At 40.9% G+C, this 26,661-nt stretch overlaps 1 protein-coding gene across 3 annotated transcripts in view; it reads left to right on the top strand.

The window, feature by feature from the left end:
- TSPAN9 (tetraspanin 9) overlaps positions 1-17,346 on the top strand; it is a 172,504-nt gene extending 155,158 nt beyond the window's left edge. For all 3 annotated transcript variants that reach the window (XM_082779190.1, XM_082779191.1, XM_082779189.1), the window contains 6 exons: positions 6,629-6,820; positions 8,449-8,523; positions 10,108-10,209; positions 12,107-12,238; positions 12,349-12,432; positions 13,232-17,346. In XM_082779190.1, the coding sequence (XP_082635316.1) occupies positions 6,629-6,820; positions 8,449-8,523; positions 10,108-10,209; positions 12,107-12,238; positions 12,349-12,432; positions 13,232-13,303 (657 nt within the window). In that variant the 3' untranslated portion in view covers positions 13,304-17,346. The remainder of the gene's footprint in view (positions 1-6,628; positions 6,821-8,448; positions 8,524-10,107; positions 10,210-12,106; positions 12,239-12,348; positions 12,433-13,231) is intronic.
- The last annotated feature ends 9,315 nt before the right edge of the window (positions 17,347-26,661 follow it).

The raw sequence follows: 26,661 nt of genomic DNA, 5'->3' as shown, positions 1-26,661 counted from the left end.
TCTTCTTTTGTATATCTAATATAGTTCCTGCTTATCTTGTTCCCAATGAATGTTGAGCAAAGCTATTCACCTTTTATTATCATCACTTTTTTAACATAGAATTGTAGTTTAATACCAAGAAAAACAGATAATGGTCAGGGTAAACAACTCTTTTTTTTCTTTTTTTTTTTTTTCCCCACCTTCATTCCCATTGCCTCTTATATTTTAGTATTGACCTGCTGATTTTACTAAAAGCTTAAAAAATACAAGTTCATTGGGGACCAGAAGACATGCTGACTTCCAGTTTTACTTATTTTTTACTCCTTAGTCAGTTATCAGTGGTGCCAGAAAATGTCATGAATCAGAAGGGAGAGTGAATTTCCTGTAGTTTTGTGTTCTTTTAGCATGCTAACTGACCAAGAGAAAAATGCTCATAGTGGTCCAACTTAGTACATGACTTACACAGATACTGTGACTGCTTCACAAACCACTCCTTTAGGCATTTCTTCACACTGATTCTTTACATCTCGTCTCAGAAGTACCTCCAACTGCTGAAAGCAAAGTGGCTTTGCAAAATGTAGTTTAAGCACCTTTTGGCATCTTTTATGCTGATGGAGATCTCTCAGTGTTTGAACACTCTCTTGTGCCCTGTGGTACGTCTTCAAGAGAGCATCTTAAATCATGTTAACTTCTTTGGGGCTCAAAAGTTTCTCAGTATTTTCTAGACAAATTTGGATGAGAGTTACTGACTGTTGTTCCAACAAGTCCTTGAAACATCTCTTTGTTTGCTTGGTTTGGGTTTTGGGTGGTTTGTTTTGTTTTGTTTCTCTTTTGTAACTACTACTTTTGTTTTGGTATTAAAGCACACGAGAGGATAAACAGGCTTCAGGAAGATTGGCTTGGGAAGAAATAGGCACATTAATAACCAATAATGAATACAGCTAACCAGATTTCTTGAAGTCATGCCAGTGAATGCTGAACATATACATGTATGATTGACAGTGAACTCACCACAAGGTTGTGGCACAGAAAGTGCCCATGAATAAATAGGTGGGGACATCCAACTCAGAAGAAAGTACCACAGACACATTCCCTTGCATTTGTGCAAATATACAGTATATGAATTTGGCCTATAGTTTTAAACAACCATACAGTTAAGTTTTCAGAAGGCTTTAATGCAGCTGCTCAAAAGCTACAACACTGGGGGAACTCAATAGATCATGGCTCCCTTTGCTTTTCTGCCATTGGAATAAAGAAGGATTTTTTGTCTTGTTTGATACATTTCTCTTTGGGCTTTCATATATTGGAATTTGGAGTGTTATTTACATGTGCTGTTTGCCCTCATAGATACATTTTTATTCTGGAAACCACATTAGTAAAAATATCTCTTTCTGATGATATCTAAATAAGGAGTTGAGAAATCTACTTAACATGTCCAAACACTTGAGTTCTGTTTTTCAATCCGTATATTAAATGTTCTTGGAAAGAGGCTTTATTGAAGAGATTAATCAAAATATCTTTATTAGCCAAATCCATCTACAAACCTTGTATTTTTTTATGCTGGGATAGTGATTAAGGATTGCAGTAGAATATTCTGCTAATCATTCAAAGACCAGGAGAGACAAAATTCAGTTATTTTTCTATTCTACAGCTCTAAGGGCTTAATTAAGCAGCATTGCCTATTTGCTCTTGCTATAAAACTTGGCTCTGAATGTTTCTGTGGAGCAGGTGAATTCAGCAGATCTTCCTGTCCAGCTGGTTTTCATATTGGATTCTAATTTCAGGCAAAATTAATTTTATGGAAATAATTGGGACAATAAAAACATCTTAAAATGATGTTCAATTTCCATTTTTGAAGTAATGTTATTATATAGGGAAAAACTCTAAACTTGCATCTTTTAACAAGTATCTTCAAAAAGTTCTGCAGTAAAAGAGAACATTGCAATTTGCTTCCTTGTTTCAATTTCAAGTCTGCATAGATAGGCTCATTTGCATGATTTAGAGAGACTGAGCCTAATCCCCAAACTCTGCATTACAGAAAGGTATCTTTACAGTTGCATGGTTTTAGGAAATAGGGCTTAATGCTGAGGACTACATTGTTAGGCTGATGGATTTTCATTCACTATGATGAACTGCTTAGAGTCTTGTTCTGCTACTAACCCTTTGCTTACTATTGAGAAAAAAAAAAAAAAAAAAAAAAAAAAAAGGTTTAATACAAGGAATATATAAAGACTTTGTTATTGTGTCCTTAAAGAACTATTGTTGTCATATCTGTTATCAAGGACACGTTTAATAATGACATGTTCTACTTGGGCATGATTTCCCCTTAGTAAATGCATGTGGACTAATTACAAGCACCTTCTTCATGTGTTTTGAAAGGGGTTCCAGGCTTAGTTGCTCCATCACCTTCCCAGGGTTGAGATGTGACTGGTCAGTGTGTTCCCTGGTTCTTCCATTTGGATAGGAGAGAGGTTTGTTTTTTTCATAGTCTTTTCAGTAACCTCTCCCAACTGCTGTGACATATTAAAAGTAATCAAGAGTGGCCTTGCAATGACATCAGCTATGTCACTTAGCACTTCCGGGTGCTTCCTGTCAGGCCCTGTGGAGTTACATATGTCCAATTTGTTAAAACTGCTCCCTCGCCTGATCCTTCTCCAGACTTTCACTCTGTCCTCAGGAGCCTGCTTTTAACAGTGAAGACTGAGGCAAAGAAACCATCAAGCACCCTGGCAATTTTAGTGTCCTTTGGCATCAGTACCCCTGTCACATTTACAGGTGGACCCACATTTTCCTTAAGCCTCCTTTTTGTTCTTCATGTTATTGGAGAATCCCTTCTTGTTGTCCTTGACATCCCTTGCCAGATGCAACTCTAGATAGGCTTTGGCTTTTCTAGTCTCTTTCCTGCATGACTGGACAGTGTCTCTTTATACCTTCTGTCTCACCTGTCCCTCTTTCGACCTCTTGTACACTTACCTTTTATGATTTAGTCCGGAGTTTATTGATCATTTGTGGGGGCTTTCTGTAGCCTTTGCTCAATTCCCTGCTTGTTGTGCTGGAGCATTCTTAAGCATGAAGAAGGTGATCCTTGTATATCGGCAGTTCTCTTGGAACTCTCTTCCCTTCAGGGCTGTATCCCATTGGAGTCTTACAAGCAGATCAGTAGTACAGCTACCACTGATAACGCAGGATATACCACTTCAGTATGACTTCAACAACTTTTAAGCAACATCTTGTGAAAAATCAATTTGTGAAAAATCCATCAACCATACCATTTATAATGAGCACAACAAATCTATTAGCTTTAGTAGCCTTATGGGGAAAGCTCTTTTGCTCTTTATGAGGAATCAGCATACTTCTGTGGGTGTCTCTCAAAGGAGAAGGACAACACAGCAGGGCACAAGCAATCTAAGAGATTTCTGAAAAGAGACATGGGTGATTGAGCAGTCAACAAGCAAAGGTACTCTTTTGGACATTTTGCTTATAAACAAGGAAGAACTGGTTGGGGATAGCCTTGTGGAGTTCAGGATCCCGTGATGAGGGAGCAGGGCAAAAAGCAGGACCACAAACAGGACTGAAGACTTCCATCTCTTCAGAGACTGAGTAGTATAGGTACCGCTGATTCACAAGTTAGCCAGTGGCAGCTGCCCCAGCTTCTGGCAAAGTCCCTGTGCCCTCTCCCAGCTTCCTCAGCAGCCATTTACCATGGCAGCCACTCCCCTCTTCCAGTCACGAGGTCTATTCTGATAGGTGGGCAGGGCCAGCCTCCCTTACAGGTTTATCTACAAGTACATCAGACCCTCAGGGCCCTTCCACTAGGTGCATGGAAGCTGCTTGGAGAGCACTGACTGCCAATTTTCATGGCCGATCAGAACCATGCAGTTTTTCTTTTTACCTGTATGGCTACTCTCCAAACAGCACTCTCTTTCCTGAAAATATCATGTCGTTAAAGCACAACACTTCAGGCATTGCCTTCCAGATGGAGCAACTGCAGCATGCCCTCTCCACAGCTTATGGATACCATTGTGTCTTTTTGTACATAACCTTTGAACAGCTTTTTAAACTGTATGCTAGTGATATACTACAAAATGACCAGATAGTATTTTTTTTTGTAAAATACGAATATAAAGCTTTCCATACAACAGAAAATATGTTTCAGAACACCCAGACCTACATCTTTTGAAACTTTTTTCATAAATACATGCTTTAAATAAAACTTACAACCCAACCACAAGGATATGTGTGTTCTTTAACCCCACCCCATTCCAACATATTTCTTTAAATGGACACCATAGACAGCAAAGGTTTAAGATTTTATGGATATTTTCTTTTTAACAGTAAACTTCACAGGGTGAAGGATGGTGTCAGCCCTCTTCAGCCCTCTTGTTTTCCTGGGACGATGGTAGCACCCTTCAAGCTTATCTGCAGGCACCAGATACATTTTCTCCACATATATGCCATCACTGCTTTACCAAAAACCCTGTGATAAGTAGAAGAACAAAACTTGGAAAACTAATAAACCTACTTGTTTGCTTCACCAGACACTTCTTTCTTTTGAAGGACGTATTTTTGCTACTCAGGCTTTTAATCAACATAGGGCCCTTTTTCAGTATGTGTATGTGGTGAGGTGTTAATGGAATGTTCCCCTTAAGGCATTCAGAGCAATTTCAGAAATGGCCGTTATCAGGCCATCAGAAGCTGTGCAGATATTACTTTTCTATAGGAAAGACTGGATCAACAGCTCCAGGAGCGACAGGTTATTCTTCAGACATAGGAGCATCACATTCCCAAGCCCGTACCAATAGCAACACAAGGTGTTAGTCCAACTATTCTCTGTATATTACAAAATATTAGGTATATTTCTTTTTTCTATTTTTTCTTTACTTTTTTATCTCTTTTTCACTTTTGTCCTTCCTTTATTTTCTTTTTCTTTCTGTAACTTATATAAGAAAACTGCAAAGGCAAAATCTGAGCCCCTCTGAGTAAATGAATGGAATTGCTGAGCTCTGAATCTTCCCCTTCCTCCTTTAACTCATTTGCTTAATAGAGTATGTTGTGGTCTCAACAGAGCAGTTAATGCATTGTAATATTTTGAAAAATCCCTTTATGTGTCTTGATAATCTTTCTGGACAATCAAGTTAATATCTTACAACACTTCAGTTAGTGTGCACTGAAACAAGATTAGGGACTGCTGTGTCTGGTGAGGTAGAAAAAGTGAAAAGGACTTAATAAAATGACTTAAAATATTTTTGCTTTTTTAATTTTCCAGGATTCATTTGTACCAGGGAAAGAGGTGGATCCAGTGAGAATAAATAGCTGTGAGACCATTTTCACAGTGATCACCTTATATCAGAAATGAGATTGGTAGAGAATAAAGGGTCAGAGAAAGCTATTTTACTGCTAGAATTTTTGCAAGCTTGGGATGGTATGGCTGTATGCAATTCAGTCCCAAGACAGTGGAATTATTTGGGATATTTTTAAAGAGCATGAATGATAATTTGGTCTGGGACCTAAGGTCAAAGGATAAATTTTAGCATCAAGAGTACAGCTACTCAGTAGGTTGATAAAGGAGGTACAAACAGAAGAAAGCACAAAAACTGAGGAGTTCCTCTGGAGAGAAGGAAAATAAAATGTGATGTACGCTAGGAGTATGTTAGCACTGTTTGGAAAGGGATGCCTCCTTGTGGAAGTTTTTAGGATCTTTCATCAACTCGCAAATCTTCCTGACTACTTACTCTCTTCTGTCATTGTAGATCATCCTGTTTGCATAGATGAGCCTTGGTGTTTAATATTACCACCATCAACTGATTTTATTATGTAATCTGAACTTTCAATGTAATTTTGGTATGGACAAATCTTATTTAGGGAAGATTAAAGTCTGTGAAATGGAGAACTTGCCCAGTGGTCTTGTGAAATCAGCCATAGTGAGAATGTAGTCAGTGCAGACACGGGTACAACTGAACAATGCACTACCATTCATAGTGAAACATCTCAAAAGGGAACTGTAATCACATTATGTAGATTGGCATGTTGACCCAATAACTACAGCAATTTGAAAGGAGTTATTCCATGGTTGTCTTCAGCAGAACTTTAGAATTGCAGGAGGAAGAACAGTGTCAAACAACAGGAAAGCTCTAAGAACTAATCCTAAACCACAACCAGGCTACTGGGACTGGCCAATGGAAAGTTATGACAAATATTTATTGAAATTATGTTGATCATAACATAACCCTTGCTTGCCCTAGGGTGAGGAACTATGGGGCTGGCACTCTGAGAGATTGTGGATGACTGTACAAATATGTGTGATGAGGCATTCTTTCAAGTAATGTTTTTTCCTTCCTACAGAAAAATTGTATTGGGCAGTGTTGCTGGAAGATAAATTGTTAACCCTGGTTTCATGTGCTGAGTCTTTAAAAATAGGGTTCTGCCATCCAGTGGCTTTAGAACAGATTTATCAGTATAAGTTACATGACCAAGTCTAGGTAAAAACTTTTAGTTTCATGTTGTTTCAGTACCAAGCCAGTGAGAGCATTACTGCAGAGCAGTTACCTGGGAAATTACTTGAGAAATTCCTTCCTTTTGTAGAGTGGGTGAAGGAGGCAGTGCCATTTATTTTAATGGTGAAATCTTTCTTTTGTTTATCTCTTTGCAGTTATGTGGCTGTGGGCTCCTGGGCGTGGGCATCTGGCTGTCAGTGTCACAAGGAAACTTCGCCACATTTTCTCCTAGCTTTCCATCTCTTTCAGCTGCCAACCTAGTCATTGCCTTTGGCACAGTCATCATGGTGACCGGCTTTCTGGGCTGCCTGGGTGCTATCAAGGAAAACAAGTGCCTACTTCTGAGTGTAAGACATCAATATTTCTTTTCACTAAGACCAGTTACTGTTGCTTTGCGATTATTTTATTTAAAAACATTTTCACCAGTGCAAAATAGTCCTGTGGATCACTGTAACGTATTCCTTAACCTTCAGTCTTCTGTATGATTACAATATGACATTCCACAGGTTTGGTTACAGAGATACTGGTGCATTAGCAAATGTAGCCTTGTTACTGTGTAAACTAAGGTATTAGATAACAAAGCAAATTACTATCAGTTACCTCTGAATGGTTAAACGTGAACTGTGGGTTCAACTGGATAGCCTTTCTGGAAGTGTCTTTTAGAAGGATTGACTGGAAAATCTTAAGCACAGCTGTTTTTGGATGCCACTCACAGTTGCTCATGGCTATTTTCTACTTTGCCTTACTTTAGATAAGGCCTGTGTCAGAGGCTGGTGGAAAGCATATGACCTGAAGTCAGCATCTCTGCTTGGTATCAGCAGTATAAATAAATAAATAAATAAATAAATAAATAAATAAATAAATAAATAAATAGACAGACAAATAAATCCTTAGCAGCCCAGCCATTGTCCAGCACAGATTTGGGAACCCCTCTCAGAAAATACACTGTGGGTCACTTCTCTTGCATAAGTCCAGGGGGTTTCATCATGATCCTTTCCACCCTGAGGAAAAGGTGAGGGGAGTGCTTCCAAAGCAGACAGGTTCCAACTCAGTTGCAGTTTTCAATCAGAGGTGCTGTGACATTAAGGAGCATGTGAGTTTTTCTTGTGTAAATATCTTCTTTATATGGTATTGGGGAATAGCTGAGCAGTGTTCCCTAGACCACTTCAGAAAATTAAACTGGAGAAGAAATGTGCACTTGTTCCCTATCTGCTGCTTGTTTTTATCATACAGTTAGGAAAGGAAATAGAGAATAATAATAACGGTATCTATGTTGTTCATGCACATGAGCTACAACACCAACAGAAACTTTTTGTTCTTCTCTTTAAGAGTGTGTTTATATTCTTACAAGGCTCTGCAGAAGTCTTTTGGTACAGATTACCATGAGTTACTGATTGGAGAGCTTGCTGCATCTCATACTCCATCTTCCCCAGTGCCTAAATGGGAATGCTGTGGTTATGTTATACCACTAGTACCTAGAAGAATGCTACTGGGCATGAAAATTAATTAGAAACTTCTGAAGTGCATCTCTCTCTGCCCCCTGCAGAGAGAGATCTGAACTACGGACAGTTGGAAATAGAAGTGCTGAGTAATGTGTATACAAATAGGTAGTCAGATCTGTTCCCACCTAATAGGGAGCCACTGCCATGCCATATCACATTGATCTCTATGACAGTGAGCTTAGCATCTGTTTTGTAGATAGTATGAAGGAAAGAGGCTGGGCTAAGTGCATTGCTGAAACAAGAAAACTGATAGTAGGGGGAAAAAGAATTAGAGACCACTACACAGTGAGCTTCATCATTGATATTGACAGAAGCTTTAGTGACAATATAGTATTAAGATGTCTGACCTGTTTGAAATCAAACGCATATTTTTTGCAAAAGAGGGAAGGTTTGGAGGACAAGGCCAACAATCTTCAGTTTTCAGCTCTCTATTTGGCAAGTGTGTATACACAGTCTCTTTTTCTTTATTCTAGTTTTTCATCGTTTTGCTGATAATTCTCCTGGCAGAGCTGATATTACTGATTTTGTTCTTTGTTTATATGGACAAGGTAAGCAAATATGCCACAGATTAATCATCTGTACTAACAGGTAAACCAGGTTGAGTTTGCTTTTGTTAGGTGAATGTATGTGGGTTTTCCTTGCTCTTCACTTTGGTGAAGGTTTAACCTTGAGACTTTGGCTATTTTCTATAAGCTGCTTCTGGGGGAGGAAGGAAGTAATGAGAAGGGCAAACAGGAGAGAAGAATATACTGAGAATGCAGTTCCCTCCCTGAAATAAAACCATTGTCCAGAGCCTGCTTTTTAGTCCTCTCTGGAAGCTAAGATACCTATCAATATAGCTTGTTTATGTCTCTGCAAAAAGCTGATAATCTTGTGGAGCCGGGTTGTGGGAGGTCTTGGTTTGGATGTTGTTACCCTCTTAGGGCCAACCCTTCAACAGCAACAGCGGAGCAGGGAGCAAGGCCTGGGGTATTCTCAGGGGATTCCAGATCCCACCAGCTGAATGACTTGACTGGGCTGCCTCAGGGAGTTTGACAAGGTTGGGGAGAGGATCAATAGACAGCTTTTCATAAAGCCCATTTGTAAGAAGTTAGCCTGCTATCTAGTGAAGATTAAGAGGAGCAGGTACAGCTCACTGGCTTGGCAGATAGATAAGAATGGAAAAACCTTGGGGAGTCAGAGGGCTCTACTGAACACAGGACGGAGCCTTATGCTATGAGCTTATCCAGACTCATTTTAAAACTGAGCTCTTATCAGATTTATCTCTTCCCATGTTGTCATTATGATATCTGCCACTTCCAGAGAGTTGGGGTGAACTTCCTGAGGGTAGTGAGGTACTGGAACAGATTGCCCAGAGAAGTTGTGGATGCCCCATCTCTGGAACTATTTAAGGCCAAGCTGGATGGGGCTTTGAGCAACTCGCTCTAGTGGAAGGTGACCCTGCCTGTGGTAGGGAGGTTGGCACTAGTCAAAGGTCCCTTCCAACCCAAACCATTTTATGGTTCTATGATTCGGTGATTCCAACTTCCTCCTCTGAAGCAAGAAGAACACTTTTGAAAAATTTAAATCCTGCAAGCCTGTGCCCACAAGCAGAACGATGATAATGCCCTTTTGCAATTGATTCTATATTGGCCATTGATTACAGACTGCCTGAACCTGTGCAAAGGACAACTAAGTTAAGTTTGGGAGACTGGGACTCTTGTTTTATGATATTAGCAAATTAAAGTAGACCACAGGTTAGAGGCAGGAGAGGCTGCTGTGGAATATTGCCAACATCTGTATGTTAAGAATTAACATAAGCTCAGCATATTTCTGCTGATCACTCTTCAGTTATTTTGGTTCAGGTAATTATATGATGGATTCTAACTAGAGGGAAAGCTGTTTGGTCTCCATTCTCATGAAAATTAACCCAAGATTTTGCAATCTGAGGGATAGACTAGGCCTTGGAGGTGCTGAAAGTCTTTGCTGAAAGAGACCTTGTGAGAGTCTTGAAGCTAAGAGAGATCTTTTTTATCCATGTTAAGTTTGTGGTGAGAAAATGTAAGAGAGATGTGTTCTGTATTCAAGTCTGTACCATTTGGTTCTGTCCTATAAATAGCAGTGCATTGACTTTTTGTATTTATATGATGTAGGTCAGTGAGAGCGCAAAGAAGGATTTAAAGGAAGGTATGAAGCTGTACAATTCAGAAAATAATGTTGGACTGAAAAATGCGTGGAATATCATTCAAGCAGAGGTAACACTTTTTCTCATTAGAAAAAAATAATCGCAGTTGGACCACAAAGGCTGCCACAGTCTGTTAAATGTAGCATCCATGCCCAGTCTAAAAGGTGGCTAATGCAGGCTGTTTTCTGGTTTTGCACTCTTGAATATCAAGGGAGTATTGTGAAATGCAAAATCAAAGTGTACTTTGTAAGGTGAAAGATGCTCGCTGTCTGAGATTCTCTATTCCTGTCACTTAGAAATACAATCTGAAACATGGAAAAGCAGCAAAAACTCCATAGATTGAACTGCAGCTCTGACAGCTAGCATTTCACAATTCAGGACTTAAAAAACTAAGACACCTTGAATATGAATATAGGACTGCTTTTTCTCCCCCCCCCTTTTTTTTGAACGTCATTAAGCATTTGCTTTTAGAGATCACTGGGCACAGAGAACTTTAAAAACACAGAATTTCTGTAGCATCCTTTTTGAAAGCATACAGTAGTTTAGTGGAAGTAAAGAAGTAAAGAAGCCTCACCTCAGTGAGTAAGATCATGAAACAGATCCTCCTGGAAGCTATGTCAAAACACATGGAAGACAGGGATGTGACTAGAGACAGCCAATGTGGCTTCACCAAGGGCAAATCGTGCCATCTAGTGGATTTCTCTTGTGGAGTGACTGCATCAGCGGACAAGGGAAGAACTACTAATATCATCTATCTGGACTTCTCTAAGGCCTTTGATACAGTCCCCCACTATTCTTGCCACTGAATTGGAGGGCTATGGGTTTGAGGAATGGGCAGTTAGATGGATGAAGAATTAGCTGGAATGCTGCATCCAGAGAGTTATAGTCAATGACTCAGTGTCCAAGTGGAAACTAGTAATGAACGATGTCCCTCAAGGGTCTGTGCTGGAAGCGATACTATTAAATGTCTTCCTCAGTGACATAGGGATTTGGATTGAGTGCACCCTCAGCAAGTTCATGGATAACACCAAGCTGACTAGTGCAGTTAATACAGTAGAGGGAAGGGATGTTATCCAGAAGGATCTTGGCAGGCTTGAGGAGTGGTCCCATGGGAAGCCTTTGAAGTTCAATGGGGCCAAGTACAATCCCCAATATCATCACAGACTGAGTGGTTAATTAATCACAGACTGGGTGATTAGAGAGCAGCCCAACAGAGAAGGACTTGGGGTACTGGGGTGGAAAAATTGGACATGAGCCATCAATATGCCCTTGCAGCCCAGAAAGTCAATAGTATGCTGTGCTGCATCAAAAGAGGTGTGGCCAGAAGGTTGAGTGATGTGGTTCTTTCTCTGCTTTCATGAGATCCTACCAGGACTACTGCACCCAGTTCTGGGGTCCCCAGTACAGGAAAGACATTGACCTGTTAGAGCAGGTCCCAAGGAAGGCCATGAAAATGATCAGTGGGCTAGAGCACCTCTCCTATGAAGAAAGCTTGAGAGAGTTGGGAGGAGGGGGGTTGGCCTGGAGAAGAGAAACATTGAGGAGACCTTATTGTGGCCTTCTAATAAATAAAGCCAGCTTATTGGAATGACTGAAAAAGACTTTTAACTAGGGTGTGTAGTGGCAGGACAAAAGGTAGTAGTTTTAAACCAAAACAAGGTAGATTTAGGCTGGATATAAGGAAGAAATTCTTTACTACCAGGGTAGTGAGAAACTGGAAGATGTTGACCAGAGAAGTAGTGGATGACCAGTCATTGGAAGTGTTCAAAGTCAGGTTAGATGGGGCTTTGAGCAACATGATCTAGTGAAAGATGTCCCTACCTAAGGCAGGGAAGTTGGAATTAGGTGATCTTTAAGGATTCTTTCCAACCCAAACCATTCTATGGTTCTGTGATTCTAAGTAAAGTTTGTACAATTCACAAATTGCGTAGTAAAGTTCATTTATTAATCCTTTACTTTTCCCATAGATGAAATGCTGTGGTGTAAATGACTTTACGGATTGGTACCCAGTGCTGGGGGAAAACACTGTCCCAGACAGATGTTGTACAGAAAACTCCCAAGACTGTGGACGGAATTCTACTGAATTAGTGTGGAAAACGGTAAGGCTTACTTTGCTCGGGTCAAGTCGTAGGGAGGGGTGGAAGGTAGAAAATAGAGGAAATGCACGTGAAAGAAATGTAACCTTGGGAATTCAATTTTCATCTTTCAGGGATGTTACGAGAGAGTTATGACTTGGTTTGATGAGAATAAGCATGTCCTTGGTTCGATTGGGATGTGCATCCTTATAATGCAGGTAATGCCAGTATGATGTATGTCAACATAGCTTTGATTTGCTGTCAGCATTCTTGTTTCTGCTATGTGAAAAGCAGTTCTTTGAGTTTGGGTTTGGCTATATTTTCAAAAATATCAGATTTGTTTAATGAGCTCATTTGAGGCCATCTCCTTGGAAAGAAAGCAAGTCAGTAGTCAGTTCCTCAAAGAAGACATGCTACAGTGAAGTTTCACTTATCTGCATTTTCACTTCAGAGCACTGCTTTGGAGTTACCAGGTTTAGATGTTTATTACCTTGTTTCTTAAGGTACTGTTATGTTTTAAATTTTATGAGGAAGTTCTGTCTGGAAATTGCCAAAACAAGTTAAATCATGGCTGCTGAAGTGAGTAAGTTAACATGTGCTTAAAAAAAGAAATGCAGAAGTATCATAATAATCTGCTATAGTTTTGGGGCTCCTGCATAACAGCTATACTTTTGGGACAGAATGTCAGAATCTGATGTATAAGTCACAGGTATCTGGCTAATCAAGAACAAACTTTTGGGCAAAAAGGAAGAGTGACCTGCATTCGTTGTTTCAGAAACATTTTTGTATGTGACAAGGAGCCCTGAGAACTTTTTGCCTTCATCTGTGCTTTGACATGTCTTCAGACATAGCTGTGTGCCTGAACAATATACATCCTGGTTTACTGATCAGTGTTGAAGCTTGAGAAAGCTGACTAGTGTAGAATGTCTTTAAAAACTACATTTGGACCATGAACACAGGTAGTTCAGTTTTGGTAACCTTCCTGTACTGAAGACTTCATTGTTTGCTTTCCTTCAGATTCTTGGCATGGCCTTCTCCATGACACTCTTCCAGCAGATTCACAGGACTGGCAAAAAATATGATGCCTAAAGCCTCTGAGACATTATCACATCAACCCTTCTGTCTGATCATAAAAAGGAACAAAAGGAATGACCACAAAGAGTATCAGCCGAGCCCCACTAAGAGAATCCGTCCCACTGACCGATCTACTTTGTTGTTACTTGTACAGTTATTATCACAGCTTGTTATTTGACTCATGTTTCTGTCTGTTTCACATTTGCCATTTATTTGCCAAAGAGAGGGGAAAGATCCCCAAACAAATGGATTTTCTACACAAAATCATAGATCTGTTCTAAGAATGTTTCCTTAATTTAAGAAAATGTTTCACTCTACTAATCCGTGCTATATGTGCAAAAATGATGTGTGTTCAACTCTAAGGGAGAAATCTTCAAAGTCTTCCATTAAGTTTTTAACCCTCATGTCCAATTCACTGTAAGACTCGGAAAAGCCACTCTAACAGAGAGTCCTAAGAATTGGAGCTGCTTTGCTTTGCAGCTTCTTGTACCAGATGGTGTATAGTTTTTTATTATGATAATGATGATGATGACTATTACGATGAATATAGCTTAGAATTTAGTTGCCTGATTTATAGCTTCTTACTGTTTTTGTTTTTACACATTTATTGTACATTAGTTTAGGAACCACTGTGCAATCTCCAGAGGACACGTTTTTCAAAGTTGGCAGTTGGTGGAGGCAAATAAAGACATAACTTTTCTCAAGTCTGTGGGGAGCTCGCTAGTCCTGTGAGCCCAAATTTCAATGTCTTTATCCACCCAAAGCAATCTTTGGCTCTGTAACTGATGGCCCTCATTAGCTTGCTTTGAAGTCACGCTACTTTGAAAGCTAAAAATACTGACTAAGCAAGTGAATGCTCCCTGGCATGAAGGAGAAAGATTGCAGTCTGACCAGCTGGCCAGTTGTCGGCAGCCTTCACAAACTGTATTGCGTATTGAAACTGTCTGTTTCAAAAAGTTTGCCCAAGGCATAGCGTTTTACTGGATATTAGAAAGGGGGATGGCAATTTGATTGCAATATTGTCATGTCATGTCCTTCATTGAAGGAGTTCCCTTGGGTACAGCTGTCTCCCTGAGCTGGAAAGGGTGTCTCAGGACAGCAAGGAACATGAGTTTTGTTAAAGATCATCAAATGATACAGGAAAGGGGTGGTTTCCAAAGCAGCACCCAGAGACAGTATGCATTGTCACATTGTCACACCTTCAGCCCAGAACTGGTTCATGCTGGAACATTACCAATTCCATCCAACAGGGTGTGGTTTGGAGTTCACTGGAATGCATATTTTTACCAACATTTTCTGGCTAGAAAAATCAAACATATTTTTCTAGTTTGAGCTCTGCTTCATTGCAGGCCAATCCCATTTACACTTTGTTCCAGTTTTCTGCAGATGTCTTTCCTCAGTTTTGCAGTTTTGTGAAGGAAGAAGGAAAGGATCAGCTATTGGAAGATGCTGTTATTTAACTCCAGTCAGGGCTCAACTCAGGTCTGAAAGGAATATTGATTCTTATATTAGCAGCAGTTAGAAGGGACCTTAATAGGTTACTTTATCCAATGTCACTCTCAAAAGGGGACTGTGACCTATGTGAGGTGTGTATGACTATGACTTTATTGGACTGAGTCTCAGAAGCTGTTGAGGATGGAGTTTTTGTGCCCTTCTGGTACCCCTTTCAGAGCCATGCTTTATCAAACTCTGGTAAATACATTTCTCCTGATGTCCAGTCTGAATATTTATACTTTAAACTCTTAAAATATATTAGTGTCATTGTATTAATCAGCCAGTCTTCTCATGGTGGGCTGAAATAACTGTTGGGCCACTTCCTGTCTGGGAGGTATTAGTCCCCTGTTTATCTTCCCAGTAGGTCCTGCTTACATCTGTAAGTACAAGTATAGCAGCAATAGCATTTTTTGTGGACTATGTGACACTTTTTAGACTTCATATGAGATTGGTATGACAGGAAGGAGTGTGAATGTGTGGGATATGGAGACAAATTTGGGTGTTGCAGTGATGAAGGAGGTTACTGTTCTTAGAGCCTGGTTCTTGCCCACATGAGCATTACGCCCAAAGTTTCTCAGGGCTCTTGTTTCCCCCTAAAGCAGACAATACCACATGGGCTCAGCTATTTAACTTGGATTGCCTTCAAAAGTCCTGGAAGGAGCAGAGGAAAAGCACAGAAACAGAATCCAGTTTTATTTCCATTTCTAATGAAAATTGGGACCAGGAGCATCTGAGCCCCGCTGGAGATGGATGTTTCACATGGAAGAAGGGGCTCTGATTCCCAGTGTATTGCTGCTACATATAAGACTGTATGCAAAGTTGATAAAATGTGTTCCCATTTTTTCAAGAAAAGACAGGACAATTTCCATCTGATGGCTCTACTGCACTCTCCTTTTGAGCAGAGGTACTTTGCTTTCTCTAGCAAAAAAGGTGCTTTTCTTTCTCTAGTTTTATCTGGGGTTCAGAAAGAGCAGTGTACATCACATCTGTCCTTTTTGGTCACACAGTGGTACCTACCACAACTTAAATTTCAATCTGCATTCAGTTTTTGTACCAAAAAAAAAAAAAAAAAAAAAAAAAAAAGTAAAATATATTAGTGAAAGTAGTAGGAAAGTAAAAAAATGTTTATGAGTAACTCTTGAGAAGAAATGTGTAGTTGCAAACTCAGCTATTTTGCCTTTCATCCAAACTTATTTTTGTAGAATGCTTCATTCCATTTCATGATCTGATAGTGGCATAGATCCTGAAATCTTTTTTTTTTAATGACTACTTTTGGCATTCTAGGCACAGTATTAATTGAGGTAGTTACACAAGCTTCATGTATTCATTTCCATGAAGCCACCCTACAGGAAGGTAGTCAAGAGCAGGGCTGATTTGTGTCTCTAGCTGACTCACTGATGTGGGAGGAGATGACAGATATCCTGAAAGGAGAAGAAAAGTAATGCCCCTTTCCAGGCAACAAAAACAGCCTTGGAAAGTGTGAGGCTGTATCCGTTAGTTCATCAGAGAAGGCACTGACTTTCCTGTAACTGGTCAAAGGGAGCTTTGTCTCATGTATGTATGCACTTTTTTATGCTTGTGCTGGTGGGTGGCTATGTGTTTTCCCCAAACATCATTCTGGTTATTTAGCTACAAGTTTTTCGCATGTTTTTAAATAAAAACTGATACTGGGCAAAAATATCTTTAGTATACACAAATATTGATTTGTATAAGTGCATACCTCTCTGTATCTATAATTCATGAAAGCACAGTTCATGTGTGAAAGTACTGATTCTCTGAGTGTTTCTTCAGATTTTAGTGTACCTGCTGTCTCACTGTTCTTCATGATTGGAAGCTGCACTTAAGCGGAGACATATTGGGAGAACTGCTTAAAGAACCTCTACTTGAAAGCTGTGGAAGTGAATTCTGTTCCCTCTTGATGGTACCAAGGCTTTTAGTTATGGGAAGCCCAGGTGGAAGACATTCAAAAAATCTCACTCCCTGCCCATAGTGAAGTAACATGTGAGATGATAAAAACAATGGTATAAATATCTCAGAGATTACAGGAGATGACTTGTGTATGTGATTCATTGAGTTCTTGGACTGTGGTCAAGTTAGGCCAGCTCTCTTATCCTGTGTCCCCCTGTGTCCTTCCCCCACACTTCCATTAATATATGAACTACAAACTCACACACAGGAAGGGTGCAAGCAGAGGAAAACAGAGCTGATCTTCATGGTCTTTCTTGGGCAATGTGTTGGTCAGGCATAGAAAAAGCAAGAAAGGAGTGTGTTTTCCCAGCAGATGGTTCTTGGGAGCGGCATAGAATAGGACACACATAATTCTGATGTAAATTCCTTCCATAGAGTTAAGCAGCTTCATCCTGTATCTCATGTGGGAAACCTGGAGATATTTGCCTAAAGGCTAGCCATCTGTTGTGCAGTAGATAGCAGACACTAAGAAACAACATGCCATTCCCCTCAGGTAATGTTTGCACCTGTATTTCTTCTATGCAATACCTACTTTTGCCTTTATATGAAAGATTTTTACTAGGATGATATCGAAATAAAGGATATTTTAAAAGGTGCCTCTTGAAGCTCATTTCTCTCCCACTCCCAACAACCACTAAAATTAAAAGGGTACCAAAAAAAAAAAATCCAAAAGATGACTCACAAAGATCCATCCCAACATAAATTTTTCTGTGATTCTATAGTAGGTGCTTGAATGGGTGGGTTAACAGTGAGACAATCAGGCAGGGGCTTAGAAGGAAGAAAGAAAGGACAGGTAGAAGTTTGGGTGACTGGATGGATAGTGGCTGAGATAAAGGGCTGGAGCTGTGCACTGAGGTGGAGATGTAGGGGGTCAGGAGAGGGCTAGATTTTGAAGCCACATAGGAACAAAGAGAGAGTGAATGGTTTAGAGCATCTGTGTGTTAAGTGAATGGAAGATAGTAGAGTAGAAGCTAGTAGAATGGAAGCTTTGAGAGAAAAAATGATTGTGTCTTGCAATTCAAGGATTGGAAGGGAGTCAAAGCTTCCAGCTCTAGCCTTCTTCCACTCAACTTACATACTAGACTTTGTGGTTGGCTAGATCTGGGGAAAATATGTGAGGTGAAAGGGAGAGTTGAGAACCCTGGAGCTGGAAAGTATATGCAGTCAGAATGAGAAGATTAAAACTGGATGGAGAGAGAAAGAGGAATTGGTATGGAATCCATGTGTGCTGAGAGGAGGAGAAATAGACTTTCAAGAATAAAAGGCTCTGTATGTGGAGAGGGTGAGACCAGGAGAAAGGGGGCGTTTGCCTAGGATAGAGACAAGACTGGCATTGGAGGGTATATGCTTAGAGAGAAAGAGAGACAAAAGGTACAAAATAGTGTAAGGTAAGAGGAAGAAGACTAATAAAGCAAGAGCATATCTGTGTTGAGGGCAGCTCTATCCCTTTAGAGACAACAATCTTCAGAGAAAGACTCTCTTTGTAGCTTTCTCTTGGTTTTAGCAGCCCCTTCCCAATGCCACTCCATCTGTCCTTTGCTTTCTCTTTCTGTCAGCCCTAACCAGAATCCAAACTGGCCCACAGTCCAAAGACCCCATACCTTGAATAGACTCAAGAGCTGTTCATAGATGAGTTCTAATTATAGTCTGTATCATCTTGTACAGTCCCTTGCTAGCCTCACTGCACATGTAGCACTCCATATTCTCTTAAACCTTAGGTGTCCTAGGGGCCAGGAACCCCTCTCTGCAGATCCTGTCTTTCTTCATTAGCAGACCTTTTTCAGTCCCGCCCTAACTATAGCTTTGTGCTTTCCTCTTTCTGTCAACACTAACCTGTAAGCTCTAGTAAGATCTCAATTGTGCCAGAAACTTGGTTTCCCTCAGAGTATTTTTATTTGTAGCTATTGCTTTTCTTTTGGCAGTCCTGTTTGAGTCACTATTGCAGTCTTCTTTGTCTGACTTTCAATTCTAACCTAACTCCATGGATTCCATAATCATCAGAAAGGATTTCCTTTGCACCCCTGACTTTCCTTTGGCAGGTTACTGCAATTTCAATGCTGTACATGTAGATAACTCAATCATAGCCCAAACCCCATGCTGACCCACAGGTCGAGGACCAGGTTGGATGGGTCTTTGAGCAATCTGATTTAGTGGGAGGTGTCCCTGCCCATGGCAAAGGGGTTGGAACTAGATGTTCCATGATAAAAGTTCATGATAAAGATGCAAGACTGAGGCTAAACTAGGCCTCAGTCAATCAATAGGTCAGGGTTAGTATGAAGTCCAGCGATTGCCAAGTTTGTTCATAGTGGTAAGACAGGGATAAGGTCAAGTCAGGAAGTCAGTCCACTAGTTGGAGTCAAGAGGTTTCATTTCCTGCTCATTGGAATGTACCACCCTTGAGCCTGGAGAAGGTGATATCTGAATATTGACCACCTTTACTGGACAACTCTTCAGGTCAATATCCCATGAGATTCCTCCAAAGATATCCCTGAACAGGTAAAAATTTACTCTCCTGAAGTCCAGGGTTATGATTTTGGTTTTTGCCTTGCAGGATCTCAGGATCCTGGAGCCCTCCATCTCATGATCATTACAGACTTTGATCTTAAAATCCCCTTCCTTGTTGGTGAATATGAAGCTCAGTAGAGCCCATCTCCTCATTGGTTCCTCTATCATTTGGGCAGAGCTCCATGCACTCCAGCTGCTGTCTCACCCAGGCAACTCCTGGTCTTCCTGTCCTGTCCTGTCCTTCCTAAAGAGCCTGTATCCTTTCATTGCAATGGTCCAGTCATATGAGCTATCCCACCAGCTCTCTGTGAACCCTGTGTTAATTGTAGACTTACAACTGCACACACACTTCTAATGCCTCATTTTTATTTTCTATACGGCATGCTTTAGTGTGCAGGCACTTCAGAAAGGTACATTGGTGTGTTGATGTGCCAGAACAAGTCTGTGGTTTTTTGTTTGTTCGTTTTGTTTGCATATTTGTTTTCCCATAATGTTGCCCTCTAACCACTTCCTTGCTTACATGCAGATACTTGAGGTGACCCTACTTAAGCCTCGATTTGTTGATTTTGTATTCCCTTATATTCACATCACCCCGTGCCCTTTGCTCATCAGCCCTGTCCACCATTTCGTCATAGGGCTGGCTGCTGGAGACTCTCTCCCTCCATCATCATTCCTAGTTTAAAGCTTTTCTTACCAGGTCAGTCATCCTACTGGCAAAGACACCTTTGTTCCCCTTAGTGAGGTGGATCCCATCTCTCCTAAGCACTCACTGATTCCCCAACAGAGTCCAGTGGTCACAGAAATCAAAATCTTGCTGCTGACACCAGCTCCCCAAACAACTGTTGACATACAGTATCAGTGCCTTCTTCCTTACATTCTTTTTCCCATCAAGAGCAGGTTTGAGGAGAACAATGCCTGGGCCCCTCATGCCATTGACTAGTGCCCCCAGCACTCTGTAGTCACTTTTAGTACAGTTCACATTGCCCCTGACAATATCGTTGGTGCCCACATGGAAGAATAGCAGGGTGTAATAGCCACAGAGTTGGACAAATTCTCGCAATAGTGTCCCAGATCCAGGCTCCAAGCAATCAGTAAACTTCTCTAGATGAAAGGCCAGGTCAGCAGGTGGGTATCTGTCCCTTGCAGAAAGGAATTGCCACTGCTACTACTTGCCACTTCTTCCTAGTGGTTCAGAGTGAGCTGGCCCAGATGCTTTACTTGAAAGCACAACCAGCTCCTCCTCAATTTTGAGGCCAGTGAACCTATTTTATAGTAGTAAGCCTTTAGGTGGAGCAGGAGCCTTCCTCTTGGTACCAGAGGTCACCTGCTTCCATTCTTTGTCTTCTACAGAGGTTGCAGTTACCATTCTATTAGGGACAGACTCTGCCTACATCTCTGCTGAGGTCCAGAGTTCTTCAGGCTGTTACACCTCTGAGAATATAATGTCTCTCTCTCTTGTCCTCTCTCATCTTCCTTCAGTAGAATGTTCTAATAAAAGAAAAATAGGTCTGAAAGATCCACAAATATCAGAGAATTGTTTCTGAGAGCCTTGCAATATAGAAAAGAATGTGTAAGTGTCCCAGAGGATACAGAGTAGCCTACAAGAGGACAAAGTAGTAGAAAGATTTAAAGGCATTTGAAAGACACTGAGAAGTCTCAAAGGAACCATGAAAACTGATGAAATACTAGGACAGATGAAGAGTACAGGATAGTCCTCCAAATGTCTACTACAAAGTAGAAGATGGTGTTGAAGATCCCCGGACAAAACAGTGGAACCAAGCAGAAGACAACAAAGGAACAAAGAGTGTGAAAGAAATTCAGAGAAAATGAAGTAGCCTAAAGGAAGGGAAGAAAGGCTGCCAGTGCCAGAAGGAATAAATTGTTGCAGTGTCAGAGAGGGCAAGAAAGAAATCAACAAGCCAAAGGACACCTCCCCTCACCTCCCATCCCTGAGAATAAAGACGAGCCTCAGAGATAGTATAGTTTCAGTGAGATTAAAGGATCCTCAAAGCACCCTGCAGTGCCAAAGGTGACCTCACAGAAGACACACACACACAAAAAGTAAAAAGGCAGAAAGTTTGACAGTGACCCAAAAGAGTAGCATCAAAGAAGAATAAAATGAGTCAAGTTCTGTAAAAGTCTCAGGGAGTACAGAGTAGCCTCAAAGAAGCAGAAAAAAATAGTTGAACGCTTGAAAGAACTATGGGGAATATACCACAGACCTCAGATATAACAAGAAAGCAGCAGAGATTATGAAAGTGCACTAGGGGAACACATAGTACCCCTGCAGCTGCTAAGAAAGAACAGAGGCTAAAAGAATGACAGAGAATAATAGCCTTGGAGTAGAGAAGAAAGAAGCTGGCTTTCTTCCTGGAGAAAGAAGGGTAGTTGCAGAGATTCCAAGAACCTTGAAGACAGCCTGAAACAGCCCCAGAAAACCCAGATTAACCTCAGGAAAGTGAAAAAAAAAAAAAAAAAAAAAAAAAAAACTGCAGGAAGACTGAAAGTGCTCCAGTCATTTTACAGAGAGGAAGGAACAGACCAAAAGCCTGAAAAGGAGCCATAGCAAGTTTGAAAAGCCAGGGAAGAAATGGAAAGGTTGAAAGAGTCCCAGAGAACACAGAATAGCCTTGCAGAGGCTGAGAGTCTAAAAGAGAGCCTGAAAGAACTTCAGTGAAGTCTCAGAAAAGGTAAGAAAATGGCATAAAGTCTGTAAATGTGAAGGACAACAGAGAGTAGATTCAGAAAGGTGGATAAAAGTAGCCAAGGAAGAGACACAGCATACAGTGTCCTTGGAGAGATGAAAAAACAAACAAACAAACAAAAACAAAACAAAACAAAACAAAAGCAAAACAAAAACAAAACAGAACAAAACAAAAAAAACAAACAAACAAAAAAAAAAAAACAAAAAAAAAAAAAACAACCCAAAAAAAAAAAAAAAAAAAAACAGAAAGAATGCAGAGCAGAGAGTAGACTCAAAGAAGAGACCAAGAAAAAAAGCATAGGTGTTAAAAGAACCCTGGGAGAACATACAGTATCATTGGAGGACAAAGAGTATAGGAGACAGAGTAGAAGTATGCTGCTGAATGCAGAGTACACTTAGGGCAGTGAAGAAACAAGCAGATAGCCTCAAGCAGATGGCTCAGGGATTATGTCTCTGCAGTGCTGCAAGGGCAGTGTGATACATCTCTGCCAGTCTGGGAAACAGAAGTGTTCTGGCTCCTTATGTTTATAGGCATTGGAGCAATGTTTTTTCTTACAAGACAATATGCTCTTCTTATCTTTAGAGGATCAAAAATAAATGTGCCTTCAGGTCTTTGTCTTCTGATACTTGTTCAAGTACATCAATTTATGTGTCTTCACTCTTGATATATACCATAGATTAAGGTACTTCCTAGACCCCTCAAGAAGGATAGAGATGGTTATCAGAGACCAAGTCTACAACTCAATGAAGTCAGGAAGGCACTGGTGCACAATTGCATATGACAATAGTAATAATAACAATAATTTTGAGGTGGAAGGGACCTCTGGAAATCACCTTAGTAAAACTTTCCAACTTATATCAGGCTGCTCAGGGCCTTAGCCAGTCAAGCTAAGACTAATATCACAGAGAGTCTACAACCTCTTTGGGCAACCTGTTCTAGCCTTTGAAAACATTAATTACTAAACATTTATTTCCTTATAGCTAACTGGAAATTTCCATGCTCTGACTTAGTCCAATGCCTCTCATCCTTTCACTGTACACATGTGATAGAAGCCTAGTTTTGACTTATCTATACTATCTTCTTAGTTAACTGAAGACTCCAAGTGAGATTTCCCCCTTTTCTTCCTAAGACCAAATTCAGCTCTCACAAATGTTGCAGCCCCCAAATTATCTTGAGGGCATGCCATTGGACTTGCACTGGTATGTATGTCATTTTCTTTCTTCTTCTGGGAAGCCCAAAACTGGGAACAGTAGTCCACTTCCAGATGCAGTCTCACAAACACCTAATAGAGTAGAATAGTTTATCTTCCTTGACTCACTCGCTACAGTTTTGTTAATACCACCTGATACACGCTCTGGCTTCTTCATCGCAAGGGTTTACTGTTGAGTCATGTTCAACTTGTTTATGAGATTTCTCACATTCTTTTCTGCAGAGATGGTTTCTTTCAAATTGGCTCCCAGTCTGTACTGTTGAATGGGCTTACTCCATCCTACCTACAGTATTTCTTTCATTTGTCCTTACTGAACCTCAGAAAATTCCCGTCAGCCCATTTCTCCAGTCTGTTGAGGCCTCTCTACATGGCAGCCCTTCACTCCAGTGTATGGATCACCTTCCCCACCCATCTGATATCATCCATGAACTTCCTGTGGGGCACTCCATCCCACTGTCCAGGGTGTTAATAACAATAAACAGTGGTGGCACCAGTACCTACGTCCAAAGGGGGCCACTAACAATCAGCCACCCATGAAGTACCTGATGACAGCAATGAGACCAGGTCACACACCCTCTTAAACTCTCTTTCTCTGAATAATTAGTCCAGTTCTCTCAAATTCTCCTTGCCTATCACACATTCCACTTCCCCAAATGATCCTAGTGGATCTCTCCTGAACTTAATTTGGGATGCCCATGTCTTTCTTCCACTGAGGAGCCCAAAACCAAACACATTAGTCCAGGTGCAGTACCAAATAAAGTGCCTGTCTCTTGAATTGCTGTCAATAAATAAATAAAAAGGAGTTAAATAGTATTGTCCCCATATCAAGTCTAGCTGGTTCTTCACCCACCTCATCCTTCGCTTAGCCAAACTTTAGCTCAACTGTTTGTCTACAAGGTTACTATGGGACACTGTGGTAAAAATGCTCAAGTCCAGGACACTCGCTGCTCTCCACTCATCCAGTGAAACAGCTCGCTGTAGAAAGCTATCAAGCTATCGTACTGGTTACATGTGATTTTTTTTTTTTTTTTTTTGTCTTTCATATAGCTGGAAGTAGCTTCCACGAGCATTTGCTCTATATTATTCCAAGGGGGTGAGATTAGGCTGATAGTTATCTGGATATTCTTCCTTAGTTTCTGGGGAGCTGGAGGATGTACTATATGGCTCTTCAAATCATAAGGAACCTCCCCTGAGCAGTATGACTGCTCAAGGATGACCGAAGTTTCACAATAACTTTGATCAGCTCCCTCAGCACCTTTGGACATAACCTAGGTGAGCCCATGAACTTGTGCATATCTAGCTTGCCTTTTGGTCTCCAGTGTAGTCTTGCTCTACTGTGGGTAATCCTCCACATTGCCAGATTTTGTGACTAAATTCAGGGACAAGCTTAAGGACAGCTTCTAAGGCTTAAGGACAGACCTTACAGAAGTAAATACCAAGGCAAGGAAGGCACTGCCTATTACAGAAAGTCCTCCGTGTCCTTTGTCACTAGGCCCCTACCCCATTTAGGAGAGGTCCACTTTTTCTTAGTCTCCCTTGTACCGCTATGTATTCACAGAAAGCCTTAACGTTGTAGTTTAATCCAGCATGTAGCTAAGCATCATAAAGCTGTTTACTCACTTGCACATCCCTTTCTCCTCCCCACAGTGGGACAGGGGAGATAATAATAATAATAATAATAAAAAGTAAAAGTGCAAGAACTCACAGTTTGAGATAAGGATGGCTTAGTAAGAAAGAAAATAAATAAAGATAACAACAGCAACAACAACAATAATGAAGTGATGCACAATTTAATTACTTACCACCAGCCAACTGATGCCCAGAAAGTCTGACACACAGACTCACACAGACAGAGATAAAGGAAAGCAATGGCACTCCCCCCAGCCAGCTCCCTTCAGTTTTATTGTTAAGCATGATATCATATGGTATGGAATACCCTTTGGTTAGTTTGGGTCAGCTATCCTGGTTCAATCCCCTCCCAGTTTGTTGTGCACCCCTGGCCTCCTTGCAGACAGGGCAGCATGAGAAGCAGAAGAGTCCTTGACTCTCTGTAAACACTGCTCAGCAACAGCTAGAACATTGGTGTGTTATCAACATTATTTTTCTCCTAAATCAAAAACACACCACCATGTCAACTACTATGAAGAAAATTAACTCTATTCCAACAAAAACCAGGATAATATTGCTTTCTACATTCCTCACTAACTTCAACTCCAGCTGGACTTTGGTCTTTCCTGATTCCACCCCACCATACTCAGACAATGGTTCTATTCCTCCAGAGTAGCCCCAGTTCTGCCTTCTGTGCACTTCCTTTGTGCTATCAATCTCAGACAGTTCTCTGCTTCTGCCAGGCCTAGTAGGCTTCCTACATACCACAATGGATCCTGCTTGTTCTTTGAGGAGATTGTATTTGAAGACAGGTGCTGAATAGGCAAGGGCAGGATTCATGATGGCATAGCCCAGCAAGAGTGAGCTGGGGTGCCCTCAAAGGGTATGTCACAGCTTGAATAACTGCATTGTGCAGGTTGACCAAAGTTTGACCATGACCATGGTGGTCTTCCCCTTTCCCATGGTTCTCCAGTGACACACAGGCTCACAGAGACAGAGATAAAGGGAAAAAAGAATGCAAGTATTGAATAACAACAATCTATGAATCATCAGGAATGCCCCTGATGCTAACTGCCAGGGAAGGTATGATTCAACCCCATGCAGCTCAAGAGCACTGAGGGCATTTTTGGGAAAACTGATAATGGAGGGGTGGCTCATAGGACATAGGTGAGAGCAGTAGTTCATGCATCTGTATTATTTGGAGAAAGGCCTTATTGAGTCAACAGATTGTAACTACTATCTAGCTGCAGTAAAGAACATTTTTTCTCTCTTTTCTTTTTAACTTTTTTTTTTTTTTTTTTTTTCTCCTCCCTGTTTTTCCTTGATTGGCATTTCCTGTGAACAATTGCTTGATTAGTCCCAGAATAAAAAAGAATTCCTGGACACCCCTCTACTGGTGTGTCACACACGGTTACCACTAGTCTGGATTCAATGGTGCTGACATTCACACTGAACCTGAGGGCTTGCAGAACCCCCAGGATAGGAGGGGAAGAAATAACATGGATTAACAATAACCATATGCCCAGGACACTGTCCATGATTATGGCTAACCTCAGGTTGAACCATTTCTTATGAGGAAAGTGAAGAAACTGACAACAGTGAGTATGCCCAGATATTCACTGGTGTGGCCAAACAGTGCTGAGCAATAATATTCCAAGCCATGGTGGATTAAACCCTCACATCTGACAACTAGGTGTATCAGTTGAAGCCAGCTCCACCAGCTGCTCCAGTTTTCTCTGGTTTCCTCAAGTGGACATAAAATAAAATGGCTTCTGTTTCTCCCTGCAAGACTCAGAGCTACAAAACAGGATCTTGGGGGAGGTGGACTTGTGGTGTAGCTTAGAGGGGTCTCGTCAGGAGAAAGGTGTTTCTAAATGAGTCCG

This window comes from Aythya marila (genome assembly GCF_965140915.1).
Source record: "Aythya marila genome assembly, chromosome: 1".
NCBI classification, from domain to species: domain Eukaryota; kingdom Metazoa; phylum Chordata; class Aves; order Anseriformes; family Anatidae; genus Aythya; species Aythya marila.
This window is presented reverse-complemented; position numbering and strand designations above follow the sequence as displayed.